The sequence below is a fragment of the Pithys albifrons genome, chromosome 7 (assembly GCF_047495875.1).
Source record: "Pithys albifrons albifrons isolate INPA30051 chromosome 7, PitAlb_v1, whole genome shotgun sequence".
Classification (NCBI taxonomy): Eukaryota; Metazoa; Chordata; class Aves; order Passeriformes; family Thamnophilidae; genus Pithys; species Pithys albifrons.
The window spans coordinates 56,146,657-56,170,822 of NC_092464.1; the positions used below are offsets into that span (position 1 = coordinate 56,146,657).

The following is a 24,166-nucleotide window of genomic DNA, read 5'->3' on the forward strand; positions in this document are numbered from 1 at the left end:
GGTGCAGGGGGTGCCGGTGCAGGGAAAGCAGCTGGAGGTGGTTCCCAGTGCCCGAGAATTGAGGTTCAGCAGGTCCCCGTTTCAAGCAAAAGGGACTGGCAGAGGCTGGAGTTCCGGTCCAAGGGGCTCCTGTCCCCAGGAAAGGGGGTCTAGGGGTCCCCAGTGTCAGTTAAAGGGGTCACAGCAGTGCCAACCCCACGAGCCCCTTTTATAGGGGGTCTTGCCCCCTTTAAGGGTGCTTGGGAGCCCCCTCACCACTGCAAGACCCTTTTCAGGGGCCATCTGGACCCCTTTAAGAGGATTTTTAAGGGGATCGCACACCAGAAGCCCCTTCAAGGAGTTATTTTGCCCCCAGGGTCCATTTTGGGGTTCCCTACACCATCGCCGCTTTAAGACCCTCTCCTTTGGGCGGTCCCCACAGTAACTGCCCTTAAAAGGGCAACGCCACTCCTACATTTCGGCAGTGGAGCCCCGGGGGGTGGGTTTGGGGGTGGCCGAATGGGGGCTTGGGGTTCCGGGGATGGGGTTTTCGGGTCCCAGGGGGGTCTTTGGGGTCCGGTGTGATACCGGTGACAGAGATGGGGACACCGTGCCAGGTATAAATTTTTTTGCTGCGAACACGCAGCGGCAGCAAGTTCAGGGAGATCCTGGGGGGGCCGAGGGGGTCACCCCAAATCCCGGGGTACCCCAAATCACAAAGCCCCCCCCAGACCTCCCCCAGGAGCCTCCATCCCTGTGGATCTGCTGCAGGCACGGGATCACCTGCACCCGCCCCCCACCATTACGGGGGGCTGGGACAGAAACCTGGGGGGGAGGGAAAGGGGTCGGGGGGGACCCCAAAGTCCCGGGGTCGGGGGGACACAGGGAAACCCCCGGGAATGTCGGGGATTGTTGGGACCAGGAGGGTGTTCGGTGGGGCATGGGGACACCCCCAGGAGTCCTGGGGCGGGGGGACCCTCGGGAGGGGTTTGGGGGGCATTGCGGGGGTCCCAGTAGTGCTTTTGGTTTGAGGGGACCGCCAGGAGCCCCGGGGGAAATGGACAGGAGCCCCCAGGAAGGGGCTGGAGGAGGTTGGAAGGGGCCCAGCATTCCCAGGGGTGTTTGGGGGGTCTCTGGGGAGGGGCTTGGGGGGTCGCTGAAGATTCGGGGGCGCTTGGGGCGACCCCCACGGGTCCCGGGGTGGAAAGGCCGGGGAGGACCCAGGAATCGCAGGGGGAGTTTTGGAGGGTCTCCAGGAGTTTGGGGGGACTGTTCCGGGGTTTTCGGAGTGTTTGGGGGAGGGGGGTTGGACGGTCCCCGGGAGCCCCCGAACTCATCCAACACCACCACGGCCTCGCTGGGGCCTCACAGAGGAACATCGCGGCGGGGGGAGACCCCGGGGCTGGGATCGACCGGGACCGATCGCGACATGCGACCACTGCCCCGCGCCCGGAAGACCCCGCGCTCGCCGCTCCTGCCTGGCAACTGGTGACGTCACGAAGCTTGAGACTTTCTATTGGCTGCTCCCACCCCGTTCCCATCTGTGGCTCCGCTCGGGGATTGGCCGAGCCGGCAGCGCCGGGAGCCGATCGGGAGAACAGCGCGATCAGAGCTTCAGGGAGCGCCAGGGAACAGGAGCGTGTCCCGGCAGGGCGCGGGGCGAGCGGCAAGGGCGGGCAGCTCCCGGCTCCTCGTGGGGGGTGAGAGGGGTGTGATGGATATGATGGATATGATGGATGTGATGGCTGTGACAGGTGTGATGGGTGTATTAGGTGTGATGGGTGTGATGGATGTGCCGGGTGTGGTGGGTTGTTTCTGGTGTGGTTTTTCCCCAACTCGAACAGATCCAGCACTATCTCACCAGCACCCCACAGCCGCTGGTACTGGTGCCAGCAGGAGTGTGCCCACCCAGCCAGAGCCCCCCGAAGGACACAGCTGTGCTGGGCACAGACACAGGGAGTGTCTGAGCCTGGCGCTGGTACCGGGGACAGTGCAAAGGTCACCTGAGTGCAGTGAACAGGCGAATGAGCTGCTCCGTCTGGGGGCAGAGCCTAAGGAAGAAGTGGAAAGGCCAACGAGTATCAGGGAGAGGGAAAGGGAAACAGAGTGGTGGGGTCACACCCTCCCAACCCCGAGAGAAGCTCGACAGGAGTCAGGGAAGCTCTGCCCCTCTTGCCATCAGGCAGAAGGGGGAGAACAAGTAGATGGGGGGAATGGAAACAGGCCCCTGCTTGGGGAGGTAAAAGAATCCCCTCTAGACCCCCATCACCTCCCCAGGGGCCTTTACAGAACAGGTACGAGGTCCTGGATCGAGAGGGTCAGGCAGATGGCACTCGAGAAGATAAATCTGTCTGCAGGGTCTCCCAGTTGCACTCCATCGGTCAGATGGATCACAGCCTTGGGTGTGAAGAAGAAAAGAAGGGTAGTTGTAGTTGGTGACTCCCCTCTGAGGGGAACTGAGGGCCCTGTGTGCTGACCCGACCCATCCCACAGGGAGGTTTGCTGCTCCCTGGGGCCTGGGTGAGGGATATCACCAGGAGACCCCCTGAGCTACTTCAGCCCTCTGATTATTACCCAGTGCTGGTTGTCCAGCCTGGCAGTGGTGAGGTTGGTAACAGGGGTACCAGGGTAACTAAAAGGGGCTTTGAGGCTCTGGGTCAGCTGGTTGGTGGGACAGGAGCACAGGTGGCTCTGTGTGTTGGGGAGTCTCTTGACTCTGTAGAACTTGAGGTCAGCAATGATGATGTTGAGTGCCCGTGGGTGAGAATCAGGGCAGGGCCAACAAAGCCAACATCCTGGTGGGAGTCTGTTCCAGACCACTCAGCCAGGGTGAGGAGGTGGATGGATTATTCTACAAGCAGCTGGCAGATGTTTTAAGACCATCAGCCCTTGTTCTTATGGGAGACTGTCATCTGCCAGATGTGTGCTGGGAACTCAACCCAGCAGAGGAGAGATCTGGGAGGTTCCTGGAGTCTTTGCAGCCTCCTGTCCCAGCTGGAGAACAGCGTGCCAGGGGTGGGGCCCTGCTGGACCTGCTGTTTGTACCAGAGAAGGGCTGGGGGAGATGTGGTGGTTGGGGGCCATCTGGGGTACAGTGACCATGAAATGATGGAGTTTTCAATCCTTGGTGAAACAAGGAGGGGCATCAACAAAACCTCTGCCTGGGACTTCTGGAGGGCAGACTTGGGCCTATTGAGGAGTCTCATTCAGAGAGTTCCTTGGGAAACAGCCCTTGGAAAAACACAGGTGGACACACTTGCAGAGGGAGATGTTGAAGGCACAGCCCTGGAAAAGCTGCATCCCACGGCTTGGACAGGGGCACTCTGTGCTGGGTTAAGAGCTGGCTGATGGCCAGGCCCAGAGAGTGCTGGGCAATGGAGCTGCACCCAGCTGGTATCTGGGCACTGGTGCTGTCCCCAGGGGTCAGTGCTGGGCCCAGTCCTGTTTAACATCTTTATTGATGATCTGGATGAGGGGATCGAAACCACCATCAGCAACTTTGCAGGAGACACCAAGCTGTGGGGAGTGTCGATGTGCTGGAGGGCAGGAGGGCTCTGCAGAGGGACCTGGACAGGCTGGAGAGATGGGCCCAATCCAAGGGTGTGAGGTTCAACAAGGTGCAGTGCCAGGACCTGCCCTTTGGCCACAACAACCCCCTGCAGCAGCACAGGGTGGGCACAGAGTGGCTGGAGAGGGACCAGGCAGGAAGGGCCCTGAGGGTGCTCATTGACAGCAGCTGGACATGAGCAGCGTGTGCCCAGGTGGCCAAGAAGGCCAATGGGATCCTGGTCTGGATCAGGAACGGTGTGGCCACAGGACCAGGGAACTGAAGCACTGCTGAGGCCACACCTCGAGTGCTGTGCCCAGTCCTGGCCCCTCAGTTTGAGAAGGATGTTGAGGGGCTGCAGCATGTCCAGGGAAGGGCAACGAGGCTGGGGAAGGGTCTGGAGCACAAGTGCTGGGAGGAGCAGCTGAGGCAGCTGGGGGTGTTGAGGCTGGAGAGGAGGAGGCTGAGGGGAGACCTTCTCACTCTCCACAGCCCCCTGAAAGGAGGTTGGAGCCAGTCGGGGCTCGGTCTCTTCTCCAGGCAACCAGCAACAGGACAAGAGGACACGGCCTTAAACTGCCTGTCACGGGTGGGAGTGGAAGGCTTAGACAAAATTAATTACAGAGGCCCTGCCATGGAGTCACGAGGTGCAAAAGTATCCAATCTCAGCCTTGGATTATGTCAACTGCTTGAATTTTAGGAATTATAGAGGTCCTGCAGGTCTTAATGATGACAAAGTGACTATTTATATGAAATGAATCATTTAGTATTGCAAATGATCAGAGAAAAGATTTTAATGAGAATTATTTACTAGAGAATATAAACTACTGCTGGAACACACATTTGCAGACCAGCAAAACAAAGACAAATTTGCAGGTGCAGCTGCTGAGATAAGAATGGGATCTGTGAAAAGACCTTCAGCTCTCCACAGAAGGAAGAAACAAAGCCTTTAGAGCTCTTTTGTAAAGCTGAAATAAGTTGCAAAAAGACTGCTTGGATCCAGCAATTTTGTGAAATATATATTAATTATTAATTAGCTTTAGCAGTGTGTTGTTGTTAGGCACTTTAGGTGTTGGAGACTCGGGGTGGAATCAGGGATTTTAGGGGTGGTTAAAGTGATTGTGGGTGGAATTAAAGAGGATTTTGGGTAGGATGCAGGGGGATTTGGGGTGGAATCAGGCCTTGAGGTGAAATTAGTGGGATTTTAGCCTAAATTAAGGAGATTTTGGGTGAAATCGGGGAGATTTTAGGTGGAATTTAAAGAATTTTCAGTGGCTTTAAGGGAATTTTCAGCAGTATGAACAGATTTTTTGGAGGGAATTAAGGAAATGTTGGGTGGAACTAAACGAATTTTGGATTCATTTAAGAGAATTTTGTGTGAAATTAAGGGGATTTTGGTAGAATCTTGAAGGTTTGTGGTGAAATTGGGAGGATTTGGGATGAAATTTCGGGGATTCCAGGACGGATTAAGAAAGGGACTTCTGAGTGGAAATGAGGGATTTGGGGTGGAATTAGGGGGCCTGATGCCACCAGAAGAAATGATGGGACAGAGCAGGTGAGATTTTTGGGGTGTAAAGCCAACAAATACACTCTTCCCAATGAATTCCCAATGTCAGTCTGTGTCCTGATGGATGTTCCTCCCCCTACATTCCTCATGGTCAGTCATGGCCATCTCATGGGTTTGAGCACCTCAGAGTCATGGTCATGTTGTGGCATCTCATGGTCAAATGGTCATTGTCCTCTCATGGGTTTGAGGCCATTTCCACTCAGATATTCCCTTGATTTTGGATGCCTCTCATTTATGTCCCATCAAGGTCACCTGATCCTTTATAGGTCTCCAGGCCCCAGGAATGGCCAGTAACAGGTACAATGATTGTATTGGGTACAATTCTATAATACCATATTAAAAGATGAATAAAGTAGTAATTCTATTAACTCTATTAGTTCTAATTAATAATTCCATTAACTGTAAACAATCAGTACACCATAGACAGAGTCCTCAAAGTTGCAATTTCATGTTATTTTTACCTCCTTCCATCATATTAAGCCTTTGGTTTCCACACAGGAAGAATAAACAAACAACAATTTCCTGATTATTCTCCAGTTCATTCCCCTCCCCAGGCCCAGCCCCTGCCCTGCCCCCTCCTCAGGGCAGGTGAGATCCCAGGGAACAGCCCCAGACTCCTCCAGGGCAGGTACCTGAGATGAGTTTGCTTTTTTTTCCTGGGACTTCCATCTTCCCGGATCCACCTGAGACTCCTCCCAGGCATCTCTTGGAGCCTCAGTCCCTGACTTTGGACTCTGAAATCCCAGATAACAGCCCCAGCCTTCGACAGGGAAGCTTCCAAGTTGGTTTTGCCCTTCTGGAAGTGGCTTTCTATTTTGGGACCCACTGGAGACTCCTTTGGGCATCTCCAGGTCTTTTCCTCTCTGAGGCTGTACTGATAGCCCAGGTGACAGCCCCACACTGCTCCAATCAGACTTCAGAGGATTTTCCTCTTTCTGTGGCTCCTGTATCTTCCAGGATCTACCTGAGACTCCTCCCAGGTGCCTCCTGGAGTCTTTTCACATCCCCTCAGGGAAGATGAGATCCCATGCAGTAGCCCCAGACTCCTCCAAGGCAGGTCCAGAGATGATTTTTCTCTTTTTGTGGTTCTTTCATCTTCCAGAATCTACCTGAGACTCCTCCCAGGCCTCTCCTTGAGTCTTTTCACATGTCCTCAGGGGAGCTGAGATTCCAGGTGTCCTAGTTCAGCAGGTGGAACCAGTTTATCACTGTGTGGGTGTGACCAAAGCTGTGTATTCTCCACCCTCTGTGGCATTTCCCATGAACTGTTAACAATGGACCATTTGCAGCAGCTGCCCAGGGCACACCTGACCCCTCCAGGTGTGAGCTGGGTGTTAGAGAGCCCTGTGAGACAGAGAAGTGTTTCTGTCTTCACATCAGTGACTCAGGTGTGGTAACTCCACTTCAGGGAGGCATCAGCACCTTCACCCCCAGGCTGAGGGGTCATGTCTGCTCATGGGCCATCAGTCCCCTCGTGCATCCAACTTCACAGATAAAGAATTCTGCTTTCTAACACTCAGAGTCTTGGAGAGAGTTCTTTTACACTCGGGTTTTCAAGAAGCAGAAGAATCTCTGGGAAGCGGCACCAGTGCCAAATTTTTACCAAAAAGCTGCAGAAACAAACTTCTTAACACCAATTTGTAGGTGTTAAAAGGGCATTTGTGGCCTAAAATAGGCTTTTGGCAGAAAACCTCTGTGTGTGGGGTGACAGTGAGTGCATCCCTTAAGGAAAGCTGTTTGGAGTTCTACCTTAAAGAGAACAGAGCTATCTGTGATGTGTGTGTGGCTTGTGACCAATGAGAGGCTGTGGTGTGTGCAAGGTGAATTGGTTAACCAGTGATGTGGCAGCTTGTTGGATGTGAGAGGGCATAAAAGGTGTGGATGTTACTGCCTGAGAGTTGGATCTACTAGATGTGAGATGATGTAATAGGAACTTCTAGGAAGTACTTCTACTATGAGCTATGAGGATCTGTCTGTCATCTATCCTGAATAAACTAAGTTTTAAGCCTTCTGATGTCTGCTGTGCCTGAGCTCTTCTGACCGCCATCCATGCTGCGCCCCTGCTCGGGACAAAGAGGTGACCCCAATACCTCTGAGGCTCAGTCTGAGTTTAGCAGGCAGCATTCCGTTTATTCCTACTGTGGGATACACGAGAATCCAATCTCTTCAAAAGCTGCATGCAGAGTTACAAAAGCCTCCTGCTTTTATTACCTAATTAACAACTCAAAGCATTACCTAATACTGTGACACTCACTTCCAAACCCACCCCTCCCACAGCACTGCCCTCACCAAGTCCCTGACACACATCACAAATTTGAGTCAGAGGTCTCAAAACATCCCTGTCTTCCTCTTCTCTTCCTCCTCCTCAACTCCTCTGGCACGGTATCAGCCCTCTGGGATGGTGTCAGGGCTCCTGAGCAGCTTTGACTGGTTATGTCAGGTGTGATGTGTGTTTCTCAGGGCACTTTGACAGATGGAAAACCCCTCACCTCATTAGAATTTCTGTCTGTTGAAACTCTTCCCAAAGAGGGACAAAGTCCATATAAGGAATTTCCTACAAAGGCTTTAGTGAGCAATAGAATGAGCTTTTACTGCTGCCATGATGGTGGTTCCAGGTGGAAACACACAGAGATCCAGGTGGGAACACACAGCTGCTCTGGGCTGCAGGAGCTGGGGGAGCTCCCATGGCAGGTTCACAGCCAGAGAGGGGCAGAGCCGGGAGCGGCATCACCTTTTACTCTTCCCATTCCCAAGCAGTTCCCGTGGGACCATCCCCTGCTCCACTCGCCCCTGCCCTGTCCGTGATTGGCCCCAGCCCGGTCCCATTATTGGCATGTGTGCCCTCATGGTGGTTTGGCGGATTACAGGAGACCCCAAACTAAAACCTCGGACACCTCCACCTCTGGGGTCCCCATCCCTGTTCCCATTCCCATTCCTGGTGTTTCCATCCCAGTCCCATTGTCTCCTGGTGTTCTCATTCCTGTCCCCATTCCAATTCCTGTCATCCCCATTCCCATTCCTGCTGTTCGCAACGTGCTGCCAATGGCCCCATTCCCACTTCTGGTGTCCCAATCCCTGTCCCCATTCCCATTCCTGGGGTTCCTATCCCAATCCTGGTGCCCCATTCTCAGTTCCTAGTGTGCCTAACCTGATCCTGGTGTCCCCATCCCTTTCCCCATTGTCTCCTGGTGTTCCCATTCCCAGTTCCTGATGTCCACAACCTGCTTCCACTGGCCTCATTCCCATTCCTGTGTCCCCATCCCAGTCCTGATGTTCCTGTTCCCAGTTCCTGGTGTCTCCAGTCTGTCTCCAGTGTGCCCATCCCTGTCCCTATTGTGTCCCTGTTTCCATTCCTGTTGTTCCCATCCCAATCCTGTTTCCCAAAAAGGAACTGCTGGATGCCAAAGGAGGGAAGAAGGATTTATTGCCAAAAGAGGAGATTTAATTAAAGCATTGGGAATAATTGTGGTTCTTTGTTTTGAGACATGAAAAAGCAGGAAGTAATTCCATTGGGAAAAGGTACAGCGGTGCCAGGGTGAGGGAAGCAGTGGGATGAGCTCTGCCAACAGCTCCTGGCTTTCCCCAGCGAGAGGGAAGGGGCTGGAACAAGCTCCATGGATTGCTCAGGTGGTGATTCCTGCTGGGATGAGAGTGGGGAACAGAGTCACCATGTCCCTGTCCTCATTCCATGGAATGGATCCGGCTGTGGAGCCCACAGAGAGCAGGAGCTCCTCTGGAATCCATCATCCTCTTGCTCCATCCATCCCACTCAGTCCCACTCTAGAATCCACCTCAATCCCACTCCATCCATCCAGCCTGATCCTGCTCTATGGATCCAGCCCTGATCGCACTCCAGAAATCTGATCCTACTCTGGAATCCTGCCGTGATCTGGAATCCCATCCCAATCCTGCTCCATCCACTATGCTCTGATTCCCCTTGGAATTCCACCTGGATCCCACTCCATACCTGCAGGGGAGCCATCAGTTCAAGGATCTGCTCCTTTGGAAAACAGAAGATCCATGAGATTCTGGCCTGGATCACACACCTGGATCCATCCTGGGATCCATCCTGGGATCCACATGGAGAGGATCTGGATTTGTATCCAGACACACTGCTGGTACTCACTCATAGGCGTTGGTGTTGTATCCATTCCTCTCCCTCTTCCCTATGGAAATAAAGCAGGATCAGCACCTGTGGCACAGGATCCCTGGAATGCTGTCAGGTGGATCTGTGCCCCTTCCCAACCCCCATCCCGTGAGTTACCGGATTGGAGCTTCCAGACACCGAATCCCATGAGGCTGATGATGATGATGGCAGCGATGACGGACAGGGCGACCACCACTGGGGTGGAATTCCAGATGGATTCTGGCTCTGGGAAGGGTGGAAGTGTGAGGAGGAGGAGACAAACCCCCATCTCACTACTACACATTCCCAAATTCCCAGTTCCCAAATTCCCAGTTCCCACATTCCACTTTCCCAGCCTCACCCCAGGCGAAGATCCCGGGCTCCGGCATCCCGGCGTGCTCCACCCGGCACCGGTACTGCTCCCACTCCCCCGGCAGCGCCTCGATCCTGGCCCGGCTGTGGAAGGTGCCGTCGCTGTTGGGAACAATCCCGCCCCACTCCGTCTCCTGATCCCAGATTTCATCCCCCTTCATCCAGCTGATCCCGATGATCCCGGGGTAGAATCCGTACGCGTGGCAGGACAACGTCAGGATCCCGTGTTCCTCTTTGCCGGAGACATGGACATCCGGGGGCTCTGGAATGGGATAATGGTGACATCCAACCATGGAATTCCCATGCAAATTACCACATTCCCAAGTCCTCCATTCTCAAATTTCACATTTTGATGGGAATTCCATCCCCACCTTTGCGCTCCAGCGCCTCCTGCCCGTATCTGATGAATATCTGGAGCCATTCTGGACAGGTGAGCCCCAGGTATTTTGTCCACTCCTCCACCTCGATCCATTCGTATTCCCCTTTCCTCTTGGTGACCTGGGCAGCAACGTTGGCCGGCACGAAGTTCTTGGATCCCAGCTCGGAGGAGAGGAAATCCCGCCCGTTGTAGCTGTACCGGTCCGATCCCTGGACAGTCCCATCGGACAGGAGGTCACAGCCAGAAACCCACTGCAGTGTGTGGAGACCTGGGGGGCAAACAGACCCACAGAGACCCATGGAATTGTGTCCCAGCCCCAGAGAGCCCCATCCAGAGTGTGATGGAGACCCACAGAGCCTCATCCCAGCCCCTTGGATACCCATGGATTTCCACCTAGCCCCACAGATCACCCCCAGCCCCACAAATGCCCCACAAGTCCCAACCCAGCCCCACAGATCCCATTCCAGACTCACAGATGCCCCCTAGACCCACAAATCCCAGCCCAGCCCCACAGATCGCTCCTAGTCCCAAAGATCCCAGCCCAGCCCCACAGATTCCCCCCAGCCCCTCAGGTCCCCCAGGCCCACAGATTCATCCCAGCTTCACAGGTTCCATCCCAGCCCCACAGATACACATCCCAGCCCCAGAGATGCACCCCAGCCCTACAGATCTCCCCTAGCCCCAAAGATTCCTTCTCCAGCCCAGAGATCTCCCATAGCTCCATGGATTGCAACCCAACCCCACAGATACATCCCAGCCCCACAGATGCACCTCAGCCCCATAGATCCCATCTCAGACCCACAGATCCTCCCCAGCCCCAAAGATCCCCCTCCAGCCCACACATCTCTCATAGCACAACAGATCCCATTCCAGCCCCAAAAATGTCCGTCAGCCCCACAAATCTCATCCCAGTCCCACAGATCCTCATGAGACCCACAGATCCCCCCCAGGCCCACAGATCCCATCCCAGACCCAAAGATCCTCCTCCAGCCCAGAGATCTCTTCTAGCACTATGGATCACATCTCAGCCCCACAGATCCCAGCCCAGCCCCATGGAACTCTCCAATTCCCAGCTGTCCCCACTTACCCCTGCTATGGTTGTACCGGACCCGCAGTGTCTCCAGGCTGTCGGCAGCCCAGCGCCGGTGCACCTCAGCGATCTTGGTCTGTCCATCCCAAAATCCCGGCTCGAATCCCTTCTCCATCCACGGCGTCTGTGGCTCCATCTGGCCCCCCTCGCTGTCATAGCGCATAAAGGGGATCCCATCCAGGAATCCCACGGACAAGTGCTGGGGGACCCCCGGGCTGGGCTCTGACACCGTCACGTGCTGGAACCGCAGGGAGTGGAGAACTGGGGGGACACAGAGATTTGGGGGAACTGGGGGGTCAAGGGTAAAGGAAAGGGAGAGCTGACAGAGCCAGGAAGGGGCTTTGGGGATCCCAGGGAAGTTGGTGCAGGGAGTGTTGGTGCCGGGTAGGGGCTGCAAGGGGGTCCCACTGCACAGGACTGGGGGCTCAGGGGCGTCCCAGAGTCAAGGAAAACGAGGGTACAGGGATTGGGAGAGGTGGAACAGGGAGTCCAAGAGGTTCCTGTGTCCAGGAAAGGGGGATCCAGGGGCCCTCAGGGTCAGGGGAAAGGGGGTCACAGGGTGGGGAGACCCGGAATGGCTGAGAAAGGGGGTGCAGGGGGATATTGGTGCAGGATAAGGGGCTGAAGGGGGGTCCCAGTGTATGGGAATGGAAGTTCAGGGGGGTCTTGCTGGTACACAGGGGGGTGTAGGAGGGTGCCTCTGCCCAGGAAAGGGGGTACAGGGGGGTCAAAGTGCTCAGTAAGGATGTGCAGGGGGTCCCAGTCCCCAAAAAAAAGGGTTATGGGGGTCTGGGTGCTGAATGAGACACGCAGGGGAGTCCCCATGCCCAGGAATGGGGGTTCAGGGGGTCCCAGGGTCAAGGAAAAGGAGGGATGGGAGAGGTGGGATGGCTGGAAAAGGGCCACAGATTGATACTGGTGCAGGATAAGGGGGGGCCAGAGGGATCCTGGTGCTGAACAAGATGGGATCCAAGGGGATACAAGGATAAAGGAATGGTGGGTGCAGGGACTGGGAGAGGTGGAATGGGAGGTCCAGGGGGTCTCTGTTCCCAGGAAAATGGGGTCGAGGTGTCCCCAGTGTCGAGAAAACAGAGGTCACAAGAAAGGAAGACCTGGGATGGCTGGGAATGGGGGTCCTGGAGGTCCTTGGTGTAGAGGAAAAGGAGGGACTTCGGGCTGGGAAAGGCTGGAGTGCGGGTCAGGGGGGCTTAGGATCAAGGAAAAGGAGGGTCTGGAAGAGGTGGGATGGCCAGGAAAGGGGGTGCAAGGGGGTATTGGTACAGGATAACCAGGTATAGGGGGGTCCTGGTGCCAGATGAGGGGGGTGCAGAGAGTCCTCATGCCCAGGAATGGGGGTGAAGGGGGGTCCCAATGCCCAGAAATTGTGGCCAAGCGGGTTCCAGTGCCTGGGACCCCCTGCAGGAAGAGCAGAGAGTGAAGAACTGGGAGGACTCTGAGATTGGCAGGTTTGGGAGGTCCAAGAGACAAGAAAGTGGAACTGGGAGAGCCAAGAGAGTCAGGAAGAGTCCAAGGTTCAAGTAAAAGGCGGGGATGGGACTGGGAAAGGAGAGAGAGAGGATCCAGGGGGTCCCTGTGCCCAGGAAAGGGCAGTCCAGGGGTCCCCAGTGTTGAGGAAAGTGGGATCTGAGGGCTGGGAAGGGCAGGAATAGGGATTCAGGGGGTCCCAGGGTCAAGGAAAAGGGAGGATCAGGGAGAGGCAGGATAGCTGGAAAAAGGATTGCAGGGGGGTATTTGTTCAGAGTAAAGGGGTTCTGGGGGGTCCTGGAGCCGGGGATGGGGTGCAGGGGGGTCCCCGTTTTCGGAAATGGGGGTTCAGGTGGTCCCAGTGAGGAATAAGGTGGTTCAGGGTGTCCCAGGAATGAGGATCCGGGGGGGTCCCAGTGCCGAAAATGGGGGTGCAGGCTGTCCCAGTGCCCAGGAATGGGGGCTCAAGGGGTTTCCCGTGGCCGGGAATGGGGGTTGAGGGGGGCTTATTTCCTGGGAATAGGGTTTGGGGGAGGTTCCCTTCCTGGGAACGGAGGTTCAAGGGGGTTCGCATGTCCAGGAATTGCGGTTCAGGAGGTTTCCCGTCCTCAGGAATGGGGGTTCAGGGGTCCCGGTGCCGGATAAGGAGGGGAGGAGGGGCTGGGGTTCCCGGTGCTGCGGGAGGGGGTGCAGGGGGGTCGCAGTACCTGGGAATGGGGGGAAGGGGAATTCTCCTGCCCAGGAATGGGGTACAGGGGGGTCCCGATGCCCAAGGAATGGGGATTCAGGAAGTTCTCCGTGCCCGGCCATGGCAGTTCCAGAGTTCCCCACTTCGAGGGTCCCACTTACCCTCCGTCGCCCCCCCCGGAGCCCCCAGGAGCCCCAGCAGCCCCAGGAGCGCCCCCACACCCAGCGCTGGGGCCATCGCGCTGCTCCGCCGCGGCCTCGCCGGGCCCTGACCCGGACCAGGCCCCGCCCACAGAGCCGCCTCCGGCGGCGCGATTGGCTCCGCTGTTTCTTGATCGCCAATGGAAGCCCGATCCGCCTGTGACGTAATCGATCTCTGGGCAGATCCCGGCGGCGCAGGTTGTGAGACGGGAAGCGCGTGTCCGAGGGAGCCCGAGGGGCCGGGGACGGGGGAATTCCCGGGAATTCACCTGGATCCCCTTTGGGACCCCTCCTGGGACCCCTCTGGATCCCCCCGGGACACCCTGGGACCCTCCACGGCCACGAATTGCGGGACCCCCGGGCCGGGCTGGGCTGAACTCCCGCGCCCTGCGGTGAAACTCGGCCTTAAACCCGCTGGTTCGGGGGCGGGATCGGGAAAGGGCGGCGGTGCCGGGAAGGGACCGGGACGGAGCGGGACAGGCTGGGATGGACTGGGGTGGACTGGGATACACTGGGACCAGAACTGGGGTAACAGAGATCGTACCTGGAAAAACTGGGACCACGTTGAGGGTGACTAGGGTCATACTGGCATCGTACAGGGAGTGACTGGGAGCATTCTGAGGGCAGGTGAGACCATGCTGAGGGCACCTGAGATCATGCTGGAGGTGACTGGGATCATATGGGAGTGAGTGGAGCCACATTGGAGGTGACTGGGAGCCACTGGGCCCATGCTGGGAGTGCCCTGGGCCCCACTGGGTGCAACTGGGTGTCTCTGGCCCAGGTGGGGCTCAGATTTATTCTCCCCCAGGGCCCCTCGGGCCTGGCCAGGGCCGCAGTTCTGAGCCAGGGTCGAGCAGGGACCCCCCCCGAGACCCACTGACACCCCCGGCCCTGCAGAGCCGAGGGACAGGGAATGGCTCAGGGACAGGGAATGGCCAGGGACAGGGAATGGCCAGAGACAGGGAATGGCTAGAGACAGGGAATGGCCAGGGAGAGGGAATGGCCAGAGACAGGGAATGGCCAGAGACAGGGAATGGCCAGAGACAGGGAATGGCCAGGGAGAGGGAATGGACAGGGATAGGGAATGTTCAAGGACAGGGAATGGCAAGGGAATAGGGAATGGCCCAGGGATAGGGAATGGTCCAGGGACAGGGAATGGCCAGGGATAGGGAATGACCAGGGACTTTGTTATGGGTTCACCTAGGTGGGCCTAGATTTGGGCTCTGAAGTTTGGACTAGGCCGAAGCTGTCAGCTGACTTGAGCTGGGCTGAGCTGACAGCTGACCTCTTCTAGCCAGTAACTTTGTATTCCATACCACATTATGACATCATCTCCAGGGAAGTAGGAACCAGTGTGGGAGTGGTTAAGGCAGTCGCTTCTCAGCCCTCCTCTTGGGAGGACACACGATGCTGTCCCAGGGGGGATGGAGAGGACCAGGCCCACCACTGGCTCACAGGGTACCTCAGGAAAGTAAATCGTGTTGTTCTGGGTCTCTCCTTTCTGCTTGAGTTTGCCTCCCTGGGGAATAAGTTCTTTCTTAAGTAATGTGTTCATTGAGAAATGGGGAATGTGTTGTTGCAGACTTTTGTGAGTGTATATTTGTACTCTCTTTTAATTCTCCCTTCCTTCCTGTAGAAATATATGTAGTTTTAGTATAAACGTGGTCTGAAGTGGTTTTCTCCTTTCCCCTCTCTTTTCCTCCCTTCCCTTAGTGTTAGGAGGGAGGCTTTTCTCTCTGGACTTGGGGGAGGCTGGCAGCTGCTTATCTCAAACCAAGACAGGGGTGCTGCTGGAGAGCAGCAGAATATGAGTCAGAGTGTGCCCAGGTGGGTGCAAAGGCCAAAGGGATCCTGGCCTGTGTGGAAATAGTGTGGCCAGCAGGACCAGGACACTGATTGTCCCTCTGTACTGGGCACTGGTGAGGCCCCACCTCAAGTCCTGTGTCCAGTTCTGGGCCCCTCACTGCAAAAAGGACTTTGAGGGCCTGGAGTGTGTCCAGAGAAGGGAATGGAGCTTGGGAAGAGTCTGGAAATAATGTGTCATGAGGAATGGCTAAAGGAACTGGTGTTCTGGAGTCTGGAGGAGAAGACGCCCAGACAGGACCTCATTGCTCTCTGCAAATACCCAAAATGAGGTTTGGGTGGGGTGGGATTTTCTCTAATCTATCAAGGCTGTAGTGACCAGATGAGAGGAAATGACCCTTAAATGCCTCAGTTGAGGTTCAGGTTAGATATTAAAAAATATTTTTTCAATAAGTATATAGGCATTTGAATAAGTAGCTCAGGGAGGTGGTGGTGTCCCTGGAAGTGTTCACATGGCACCTGGATGTAACACTCTGGGAAGTGGTTTAGGGGTGATTATGGCGGTTTTTCATTCAGAGTTGGACAAGAGGATCTTGAAGGTCTATTCCAACCCTGATGGTTCTGTGATTCTGTGACCTGTCATCACTGTCTCCGGGTTTGTGCTTTTACAAGAAACTGGAGATGTTTTCTCAGTTGGATTCCTCAGTGGGACCCATTAGCACTACAAGAAACTTTACAGTTTGATTCTGACTTTGGTTTCTCAGGAGGTTCCTCAGGGTCTGATGTTCAGGGACTGAGCACCAAACCCCCCAAAGGGCCATTAAATGCCCTGGGCTGTTGCTGTGCTGCTGAGCTGGGCCGGGCTCCTGGCACACAGGGAGCTCCTGGCAAGCGGGCAGCACTGCAGAGAGACAGCTCTGCCCAGGAGCAGCTCCTGTGCACAGCCCAGCAGGGCTCAGGGCACTGCCTGCACACACCGAGGGCACAGCAGAGAAGGGACAGAGGTGAGAGGCAGCCTGGGCTGGGAGGAGACTGAGCTCTCATTAAAGGAGAAACCTCCACAGTATTTGAAAGAAGAATTCTCTTGCTATAGGAAAGTTAACCTTCCCTTGCTGCAAGGATCTCCTAAAGCTGGCACATCCCACAGCATCCAGGATCTTTCAGAAGGACTCCCACAGTTCTTCAGTAGAGAGGAGGTGGCCATATGGCAGAGCAGGGCAGGACCTGCAGGCATTAAAGACAGACAAGGGAAGTAAGAAACAGTTTAAAGTTGTCCTGGAGTGGGAGGAGAGGTGAGAGCTCATCAGGAGAGGAATCTTCACAGCCCTTTGCCAGGGTAAGTCTCTGGCTGCAGACCAGTGCAGGTGAGTTCCTAGAAGTGTCTCTTACACCTGCCAAATGCTACCACTGAGAAGACCTGCCAGGATGGCTCTCCCGGATTTCCTGGTGTGGAGCATCAGAGGCACAGGGCAAGAAGGTTCCCTTCTGGCAGGAGTGGCAGTGGGATGTGGCAGAGGGTGGGGGTGCAGCCAGGGGTGCCCAGGGCTGTCCTGCAGGGCAGGGTCCTGCAGCCCAGGGCTCTGTGTACTGGGGCAGGGGCTCTTCTGCCTGCCAGGGACAGCTCAGCCTGGCCAAGAAGCTCCCCATGGCCCTGCCGGGAAGAGGTGTGGGTGGAAGGAGTGACCCCCTCCTGGCAGGCCAGGGATGAGCAGGGCAGGGATGAGCAGGGCAGGGAGGGTCCTTCAGCTGCAATGGCTCTGGGCTTCTCTCAGCTTCAGCTCTACCTCCTGCCATGTCCAAGGGCACTTCTCGGAAAGCACATCCACTCAGAACACCTTCCCCTCCCCAGACACCTCAGCTTGTCTGGGATCTGCTCTCCAGCCCCTGCACAGGCAGAGCTGCCCCTGGGCAGTGGAGTGGGCATGGGCTGTGTGAGCACTGGAGGGAGCTGAGCTGGGCACAGGGAGGTGGCTGCTGGCAGGAACAGCTCCTCCCAGCACAAACAGGCAGGGAGGGAGAGGGAGCTGCTGTCACAAATGCTGGGAGGGGCATGTGGGCACCTCCCTGCTGGCTCTGTGGCACAGACACCTTCCCCTGACCAACTCCTCCCTGGGCTCCTTTCCCAGCCTAAGCAGAGCCTCTGCCCTCAGGCCCGTGGGGCTCAGGTGTGCATTGCCCTGCAGCAGCCAGAGCCCAGGGAAGGATAAGCCTCTGATTTCCATCTATCTCTGTGTGTCCCTCCTCCCTTGGCAGGGGCATTGTGGCATTTCACTGCCATCCCCTGTTGCCTTTGCTGTCCTTGTTCTCACCATTGGCTTTTCTGAGCCCATATAGGGCGGTTGGGGGTGGCAGATTCCTGTTCAGACACAAACCCTTTTGGACCTGTGGGAGGAATATGTCTGTGGGAGCAAAGTGACCAAGTGCCCTCCAGGCAACTTTTGGACATTCAGCTGCTTCCCTGGGTGTCCTGCAGGGCTGCAGGGTGCACTCTAGAAGGGCAGAGGTTCTCCCAATGTGGTGCCTTTGATCCCCATGCAAAAACACCTCTGTGCTAAATCCATGGAAAGGCTGATTGGCAACTGCAAGGATTGCTCTGAGTCTCAATTTGGGAGCAGAGGGATGAAAGAGGTGAGGAGTCTGTCATTCTGCTCTTTGACCCTGGATTCCTGGATTCCTCTGCTCTCAGCAGTGTGCAGTTTTGTTTTAGGAGAACAGTCCAGCATGATGCTCATCCAGCTCCAAGCTGTCAGCCCAGGGCAACTGAGAACAGCTCTGATAGGCAGAGCAGCTCTTCTCTCTGCACTAAGGGAGCCTTCCTTTGACCCTCAGGACCCACATGACTTACCTGCAGTGCAGTAGAAATTTCAGGGATTTCAAACATCCACAACAGCGGCTAAATGTAGTGGGTGGAATTAGATCAACAAATACAAAGAAATCCTTAAAATCAATTCTAAATTTGGACAAAATTTGAACAGCTCTTTGATGAATCCCAAGTCCATTTAATTTGAGATCACTCTGCATTTCAAGTTCCCCCTCTCTGCAGAGCAGAGACTTCTCGGGAGCCAATTACAGGGTCCCTGCTCCCAATGCCCCCATCAGGCAGAAAAGACCAGAGCTCAGGAGAGGGGGATGCAGAGAGGGCTTCTTAAGAAAAAAAGACCCTGAATGTAGAGTTGCCATGACACATGCAATATGTTTTGCTGATGACGTCTGGCCTAACTCAGTTCTGCTTTTTCATTCTCCACAGATAACCATACCCTGAGGCAACACATGTCCAACAGCAGCTCCATCAGCCAGTTCCTCCTCCTGCCATTGGCAGACACGCGGCAGGTGCAGCTCCTGCACTTCTGGCTCTTCCTGGGCATCTCCCTGGCTGCCCTCCTGGGCAACGGCCTCATCATCAGCGCCGTAGCCTGCGACCACCACCTGCACACCCCCATGCACTTCTTCCTGCTCAACCTGTCCCTCACAGACCTGGGCACCATCTGCACCACTGTCCCCAAAGCCATGCACAACTCCCTCTGGGACACCACAACCATCTCCTTCATGGGATGTGCTGTACAGGTCTTCTTCCTTATTTTATTCATTGGAACAGAGATTTCTCTCCTCACCATCATGTGCTACGACCGCTACGTTGCCATCTGCAAACCCCTGCACTACGGGATCCTCCTGGGCAGCAGAGCTTGTGCTCACATGGCAGCAGCTGCCTGGACCACTGCTTTTCTCAATGCTCTGCTGCACACAGCCAATACATTTTCCCTGCCCCTGTGCCACGGCAATGCTGTGGGCCAGTTCTTCTGTGAAATCCCACAGATCCTCAAGCTCTCCTGCTCAGACTCCAAACTCAGGGAAATTGGGCTTCTTGCGGTTACTGTCAGTATACTGTTTGCTTGTTTCATTTTCATAGTTTTCTCCTATGTGCAGATCTTCAGGGCTGTGCTGAGGATCCCCTCTGAGCAGGGACGGCACAAAGCCTTTTCCACGTGCCTCCCTCACCTGGCCGTGGTCTCCCTGTTTCTCAGCACTGATGTGTTTGCCCACCTGAAGTCTCCCTCCATGTCCTCTCCATCTCTGGATGTGGTGGTGTCAGTTCTGTACCTGGTGGTGCCTCCAACACTGAACCCCCTCATCTACAGCCTGAGGAACCAGGAGCTCAAGGATGCTGTGAGGAAAATGATGACTTGATGCTCTCCAGAAGCATAAAACTGTTGTTTCTGTTGATGTCTGCATAGCATTCGGACTGGAACTCATTTCAGCTCCATCCTGTTTTCTCAGCATTTTGGTGGGGGTCATGTGATAAGTTTGTGTACAAATAAATTTTTTAATTAACCTCCATTATAATCTAGTATGTTTCTTTGGAGTTTGACCCAGAGACTGTCTAAATGAGGATTTGTTCCACTTGAGTAGTTACACAAAATAAAGGACAGTGCAGTGACTTTTTTGATCCTTCTTCTTAGGCATTCAGAAAGGACAGCTCACTGCAGGACAGTGCATGTTTACAGAGAGGAGGGGACTGTTCAGAGCTGCCCTTTCTGCTTCCACACTATCCTAAGCCCTTGTGTTCGTCCAAGGCCTTGGTCCTCTGCCAGGCTGGTCACATCCTGCTGTGTGTCCATCCTGGGCTCTCAGCCAGGGACAGGCCAGCGGCACTGCTGGGACACAGCTGGGCTGCACAACAGCAGCTCCATCAGGAAAGGGCATCTCCTGAGGGCAGGACAGGAAGGCTTTGGGTTTCCTCCAAAGTTACTCTTAAGAACATGCCTAAGGAAGAGACATTCAAGAGGCAACTTGTCCTGCTTTGTCTGCCCATGGCTCAGTGTGATGAGATCAGGTTCCCAGTGTGACTTTCAATGGACTTAGTTCTGCTTCAGGTTTTACTTGTTGGTGGCCAGAGACCATGCAGATGAGATTAACCTTCCTGGGGCTCAACAGCTTGTGACAGGGCTGATGGCAGGAAAGTGGTTTGCTTAAGACACTTTGGAGCTGCCAGGAGAACATGAGACCTGCAGCAACAGTGTGAGCAGGAGCTGACAGTGAATAGAGCCCAGGGAGAACAGGCCTGTCCAGCTCGGAGTCACCCAGAGATAATATTCTACATCTGAGTGTGAACTGAAAAAAAAGAGCCCTGCAACCCCAGGGAATACAGCAGGTTGAGGGAAAGGAGTCCTGTGATTCATTTTACTTTCCATAAGCATTCATGGTCTGGATCCAATGCAGCCCCCAGACCCATCTCCCAGCACTGGAAGAAGGCAGGGCCCCTCTGAGCACCCTCCATGGCCACACAAGAGCTTGTGTGGCAGGGGGTCAGTGGCAGGGACCACCATCAGCTGGCTCTGCCTCCCAGCCTGACCAGCACAGCCCAGCAGAGCCGCCCCATGGCCCTGGGCACCAGAGCCCCTGTGCCCTGCAGAGCAGCACCCCCAGCTCAGGGGCTGTGGGGAGCACATGGAGGGGCTGCAGGAATGGCTGGTCAGGCCAGCACAGACGTGTTCCCCTGGGGAAAGGCTCTGTGGGGAGATGGGATGTGCCAGGAGAAGAGCAGGACAGGCTGTGTGTGTAGAGGAGCCATGGAAAGAGGCTGCCCTGTCCCTGGGGCTGTAGGTGATGCCTGCGGAGCCCCAGGACTGATTCTCTCCTGCTATCCTGGGGAGTGGGGCTGGCCCTGGGGCTGCAGGAGATGCCTGAGATGATGGTCTCCTGAACATTCCAGACACAGAGTCACTGTCCCTCACCTCCATTGCCTCCATTTCTTGCTGCAGGGCCAGACATGATTGTGCTGCTCTGTGGGGCTGGGGCTGGGGCAGGTGGATTGGTGGGACCAGGGAGGGGCTGGACTGGGCCATGCCAGGGAGAGGGAAACCCCAGTGTTGAGTTGAAGTGTGTGAGTGTGCAGGGTGGGGGCTCTGCAGGGCTGAGGTGCCTCCAGCCCCAGGCAGTCGCAGCAGGAGCCCAGGGAGACACTGCACCTGCTGCCAGGAACTGTCTGTGTGTGTGCAAAGGAAGGACTCGTGTCTCTGAACAGCCCTGGGAGTGTGAGCAGGGCATGAGCCCAGCTCAGGTGTGGGCATGAGCCCAGCTCAGGTGTGGGAACCTGTCAGAGCCCTGACATTTCTGGGTGTGACTGCAGGAACAACCTCCCTGTCCCAGGGACATTTATCTCACCAGCCTTGAGCATGCCCATTGCAAATGTCCATGTCTCCTCCATCCCTCTCCTCTGCCTTTATGTCCCTTTCTTCCCACACCAGGAAACAGCCTGGGGGAATCTCCTCTGTGCAGTCAGAGAGGCTCTGTGAGCAGGAGTGACAGTGTTCTCCAGCAGGTGCATTTGTCCCCTTGAACATGGCCCACAGCTCAGGACTGTGAAAACATTCCCAGGCACACACAGCTTGGAGAGATCTTGGAAGGCAAATTGGGAGAGGAAGAACAGAAGAGGCAAAATTAGGGATATGAAACCATCCCAAAGAAGTTCAGTAGCTCCTCTGAGCAATGTTTCTGCATTCAAAACACTGGTAGGAAATGTACTCTGATAAATAGCTGAACAAATATTTTCACATAAACAGTGAGTGAATCAGATTAATAGAACAAGTGTGTGGTGTTGTCAGTAAAAAGAAAATTATGAAAAAATCTTGAAATTAAAAATAAACAGCACATCATAATGATAGCCAGGAAGTCTTCAATAATTACCAGGATTTCTTGTCTGCAGAGGTTTCAACTACCTCCTAAAACCCACACTCCTGGCTTCAGGCCATGACTTCCCAGAGCAGTCACAGAGTTGGCCACTGCCCCAGAGATGCCCCAGGGCAGCTCAAGGACCCAAGTGTGAAAAGTCCCCCAGAGTGTCTGTGAGCCCTTCTGGAACAGGAGCTGCTGGGCAGGAAGGACCAGCTGGGGAGGGGCAGGGAATCCCCCCCTGCAGCACTGCTGGCCAGGCTGAGGAGGGTCCTCTCCAGCACAGCAGAACATCCTGTCCCCTTGGGGGCTGGGCTGTCAGGTGTGTTCCCAGAACTGACTGGCCAAGGTGGGCAGGCAGATGCTCAGGGGTCATGAAGGGTGTCACAAAGCTGAGCCCATCCAGCTGAAGGATTTGGGGAGGTCTGGAGGAACTGGGACAAAAGGGATGGGATATTTGGGGGAGGGAAGGGGGGCTTGGCCAACAGAGATGAAAGATTTGTGCACTTTGGCCACATCAACCCCCTGCAGCGCTCCAGGCTGGGCACAGAAAGGCTGGAGAGCAGACAGGCAGAGGGACCTGGGGGGACTGACTGACAGGAAGTTCAACATGAGCCAACAATGTGCCCAGGTGGCCAAGACAGCCAGTGAGATCCTATGCTGGATCCAAACTAGCGTGGCCAGCCGGCCCAGGGCAGTGACCCTTCCCCTGGACTCTGCGGTGGGGAGGCCACACCTTGAGTGTTGTGTTCAGTTCTGGGCCCCTCAGTCCAGGAACGATATTCAGGGGCTGGAGTGGGGCCAGAGAAGAACAACGAGACTGGAGAAGGGACTGGAGCACAAGTGCTGTGGGGAGAGGCTGAGGGAGCTTGGGGTGTTTAGCCTGGAGAAGAGGAGGCTGAGGGGAGATCTTACCGCTGTCTAGAACTTCCTGAAGGGAAGTTCTGGCCAGCTGGGGGTTGGTCTCTTCTCCCAGGCACTCAGCAATAGGACAAGGGGGCACGATGGGCTCAAGCTCTGCCAGGGGAAATTGAAGCTGGATATTAGAAAAATATTCCTTCCAGAGAGAGTGCTCAGGGATTGGAATGGGCTGCCCAGAGAGGGGGTGGATTCCACATCCCTGGATGTTTTAAACGCAGGTTGGCCGTGCCCCTGAGTGCCATGATCTGGTAAATCGACTGGAGTTGGACCAAGGGTTGGACTTGGTGATCTCGGAAGGCTTTTCCAACCCAATCTATTCTATGATTCTATGATTTTGGTGAGGTAAAATCAGGTTCAGGTAATGCTGAGGGTGTTGAAACACTGACTGTGCAAACACTCCTGAAGGACCTTTGCCTATAATTTGTGTACCATTGCAACTTCTGTTGGGATGTGAATATAACTTGATACTCCTAATTTCACCCCCAGCAATCTTCTCTCAGGAACCAAAGGGACCCTGGGACACTGTGGAAAGCCTTGAAACCAAGGGGCCATTCTGACACTTGGGAACCTCATGGAATCAAAGTTCCATTGTGACCCTGCAGGACCTCAAGGAAACAGAAGCCCTTTGTGACCCTGTGGAGCCTCATAGGATCCAGGGATCATTGTGACACTACAGGGCCTCATGGACTCCAAGGAACCCTGGGACACTGCAGAAATTCATGGAATCAAGGGGGCATTATGACACTGCAGGACCTCATGGATTCAAAGGAATCCTGGAATATTTTGGAATCTGATGGAATCATTGTGCAACTGTAACACTACAGAAACTTATGGAATCAAGAGGCAATTATGACCTTTCAGGGCCTCATGAAACAAAAGGGACCCTGGGACACTGTGGAAACTCATGGAAAATGGGACCATTGGGACACTGCAGGGCCTGAAGGAACCAAAGGTATCCTGGGACACTGCAGAGCTCACGGAACCAAAGGGTTCATTGTGACATGTGGGGCCTCTTGGAACAAAAGGGGTCTTGAGACAGTTTTTAACCTCATAGACTCAAGGGGTCATTGACACACTGTGGAACCTCAGGGAACCAGGATGCCACCTGGACACTGCAGGGCCTCACAGAACTAAAGGCATCCTGGGACAGTATGGAACATTGGGGACATATTTTGGGTCTGGCTGAGCTGGAGCTCATTTACCCACAGCAGCCCTCCCAGTGCTGTGCTTTGTGTTGGGAGCTGGAAAGGTGCTGAGAACACACCAATGTTTTGGCTACTGCTGAGCAGGGCTGGCACAGCCCCAGCACTGCAACGTTCCTTCCCGAACTGAGGGCAAGG

General features: G+C 55.1%; 3 protein-coding genes across 6 annotated transcripts in view; 1 reads left to right on the forward strand and 2 right to left on the reverse strand.

The window, feature by feature from the left end:
- The window catches only part of LOC139673817 (zinc finger protein 850-like), a 584,874-nt gene that overhangs the window by 297,366 nt on the left and 263,342 nt on the right, over window positions 1–24,166 (forward strand). The window lies entirely within an intron of this gene.
- The window catches only part of LOC139673815 (zinc finger protein 850-like), a 262,338-nt gene that overhangs the window by 58,088 nt on the left and 180,084 nt on the right, over window positions 1–24,166 (reverse strand). The gene's annotated exons all lie outside the window — the stretch shown is intronic.
- Window positions 8,501–13,509, reverse strand: LOC139673840 (class I histocompatibility antigen, F10 alpha chain-like). Of its 3 annotated transcripts, none has more exons than XM_071559706.1 (8): window positions 13,395–13,509; window positions 11,058–11,321; window positions 9,963–10,238; window positions 9,581–9,853; window positions 9,358–9,465; window positions 9,220–9,259; window positions 9,061–9,093; window positions 8,501–8,730 (listed from the first exon to the last, which is right to left on the reverse strand). In XM_071559706.1, exons 1-7 carry the CDS (start codon window positions 13,468–13,470, stop codon window positions 9,075–9,077), a joined length of 1,056 nt encoding a protein of 351 aa, XP_071415807.1. In that variant the 5' UTR covers window positions 13,471–13,509; the 3' UTR covers window positions 8,501–8,730; window positions 9,061–9,074. The 3 variants fall into 3 exon arrangements, with proteins under 3 accessions (XP_071415807.1, XP_071415805.1, XP_071415806.1); XM_071559704.1 differs by lacking the exon at window positions 13,395–13,509 and adding an exon at window positions 13,253–13,386; XM_071559705.1 differs by lacking the exon at window positions 13,395–13,509 and adding an exon at window positions 13,253–13,386 and having other exon boundaries at window positions 8,501–8,733.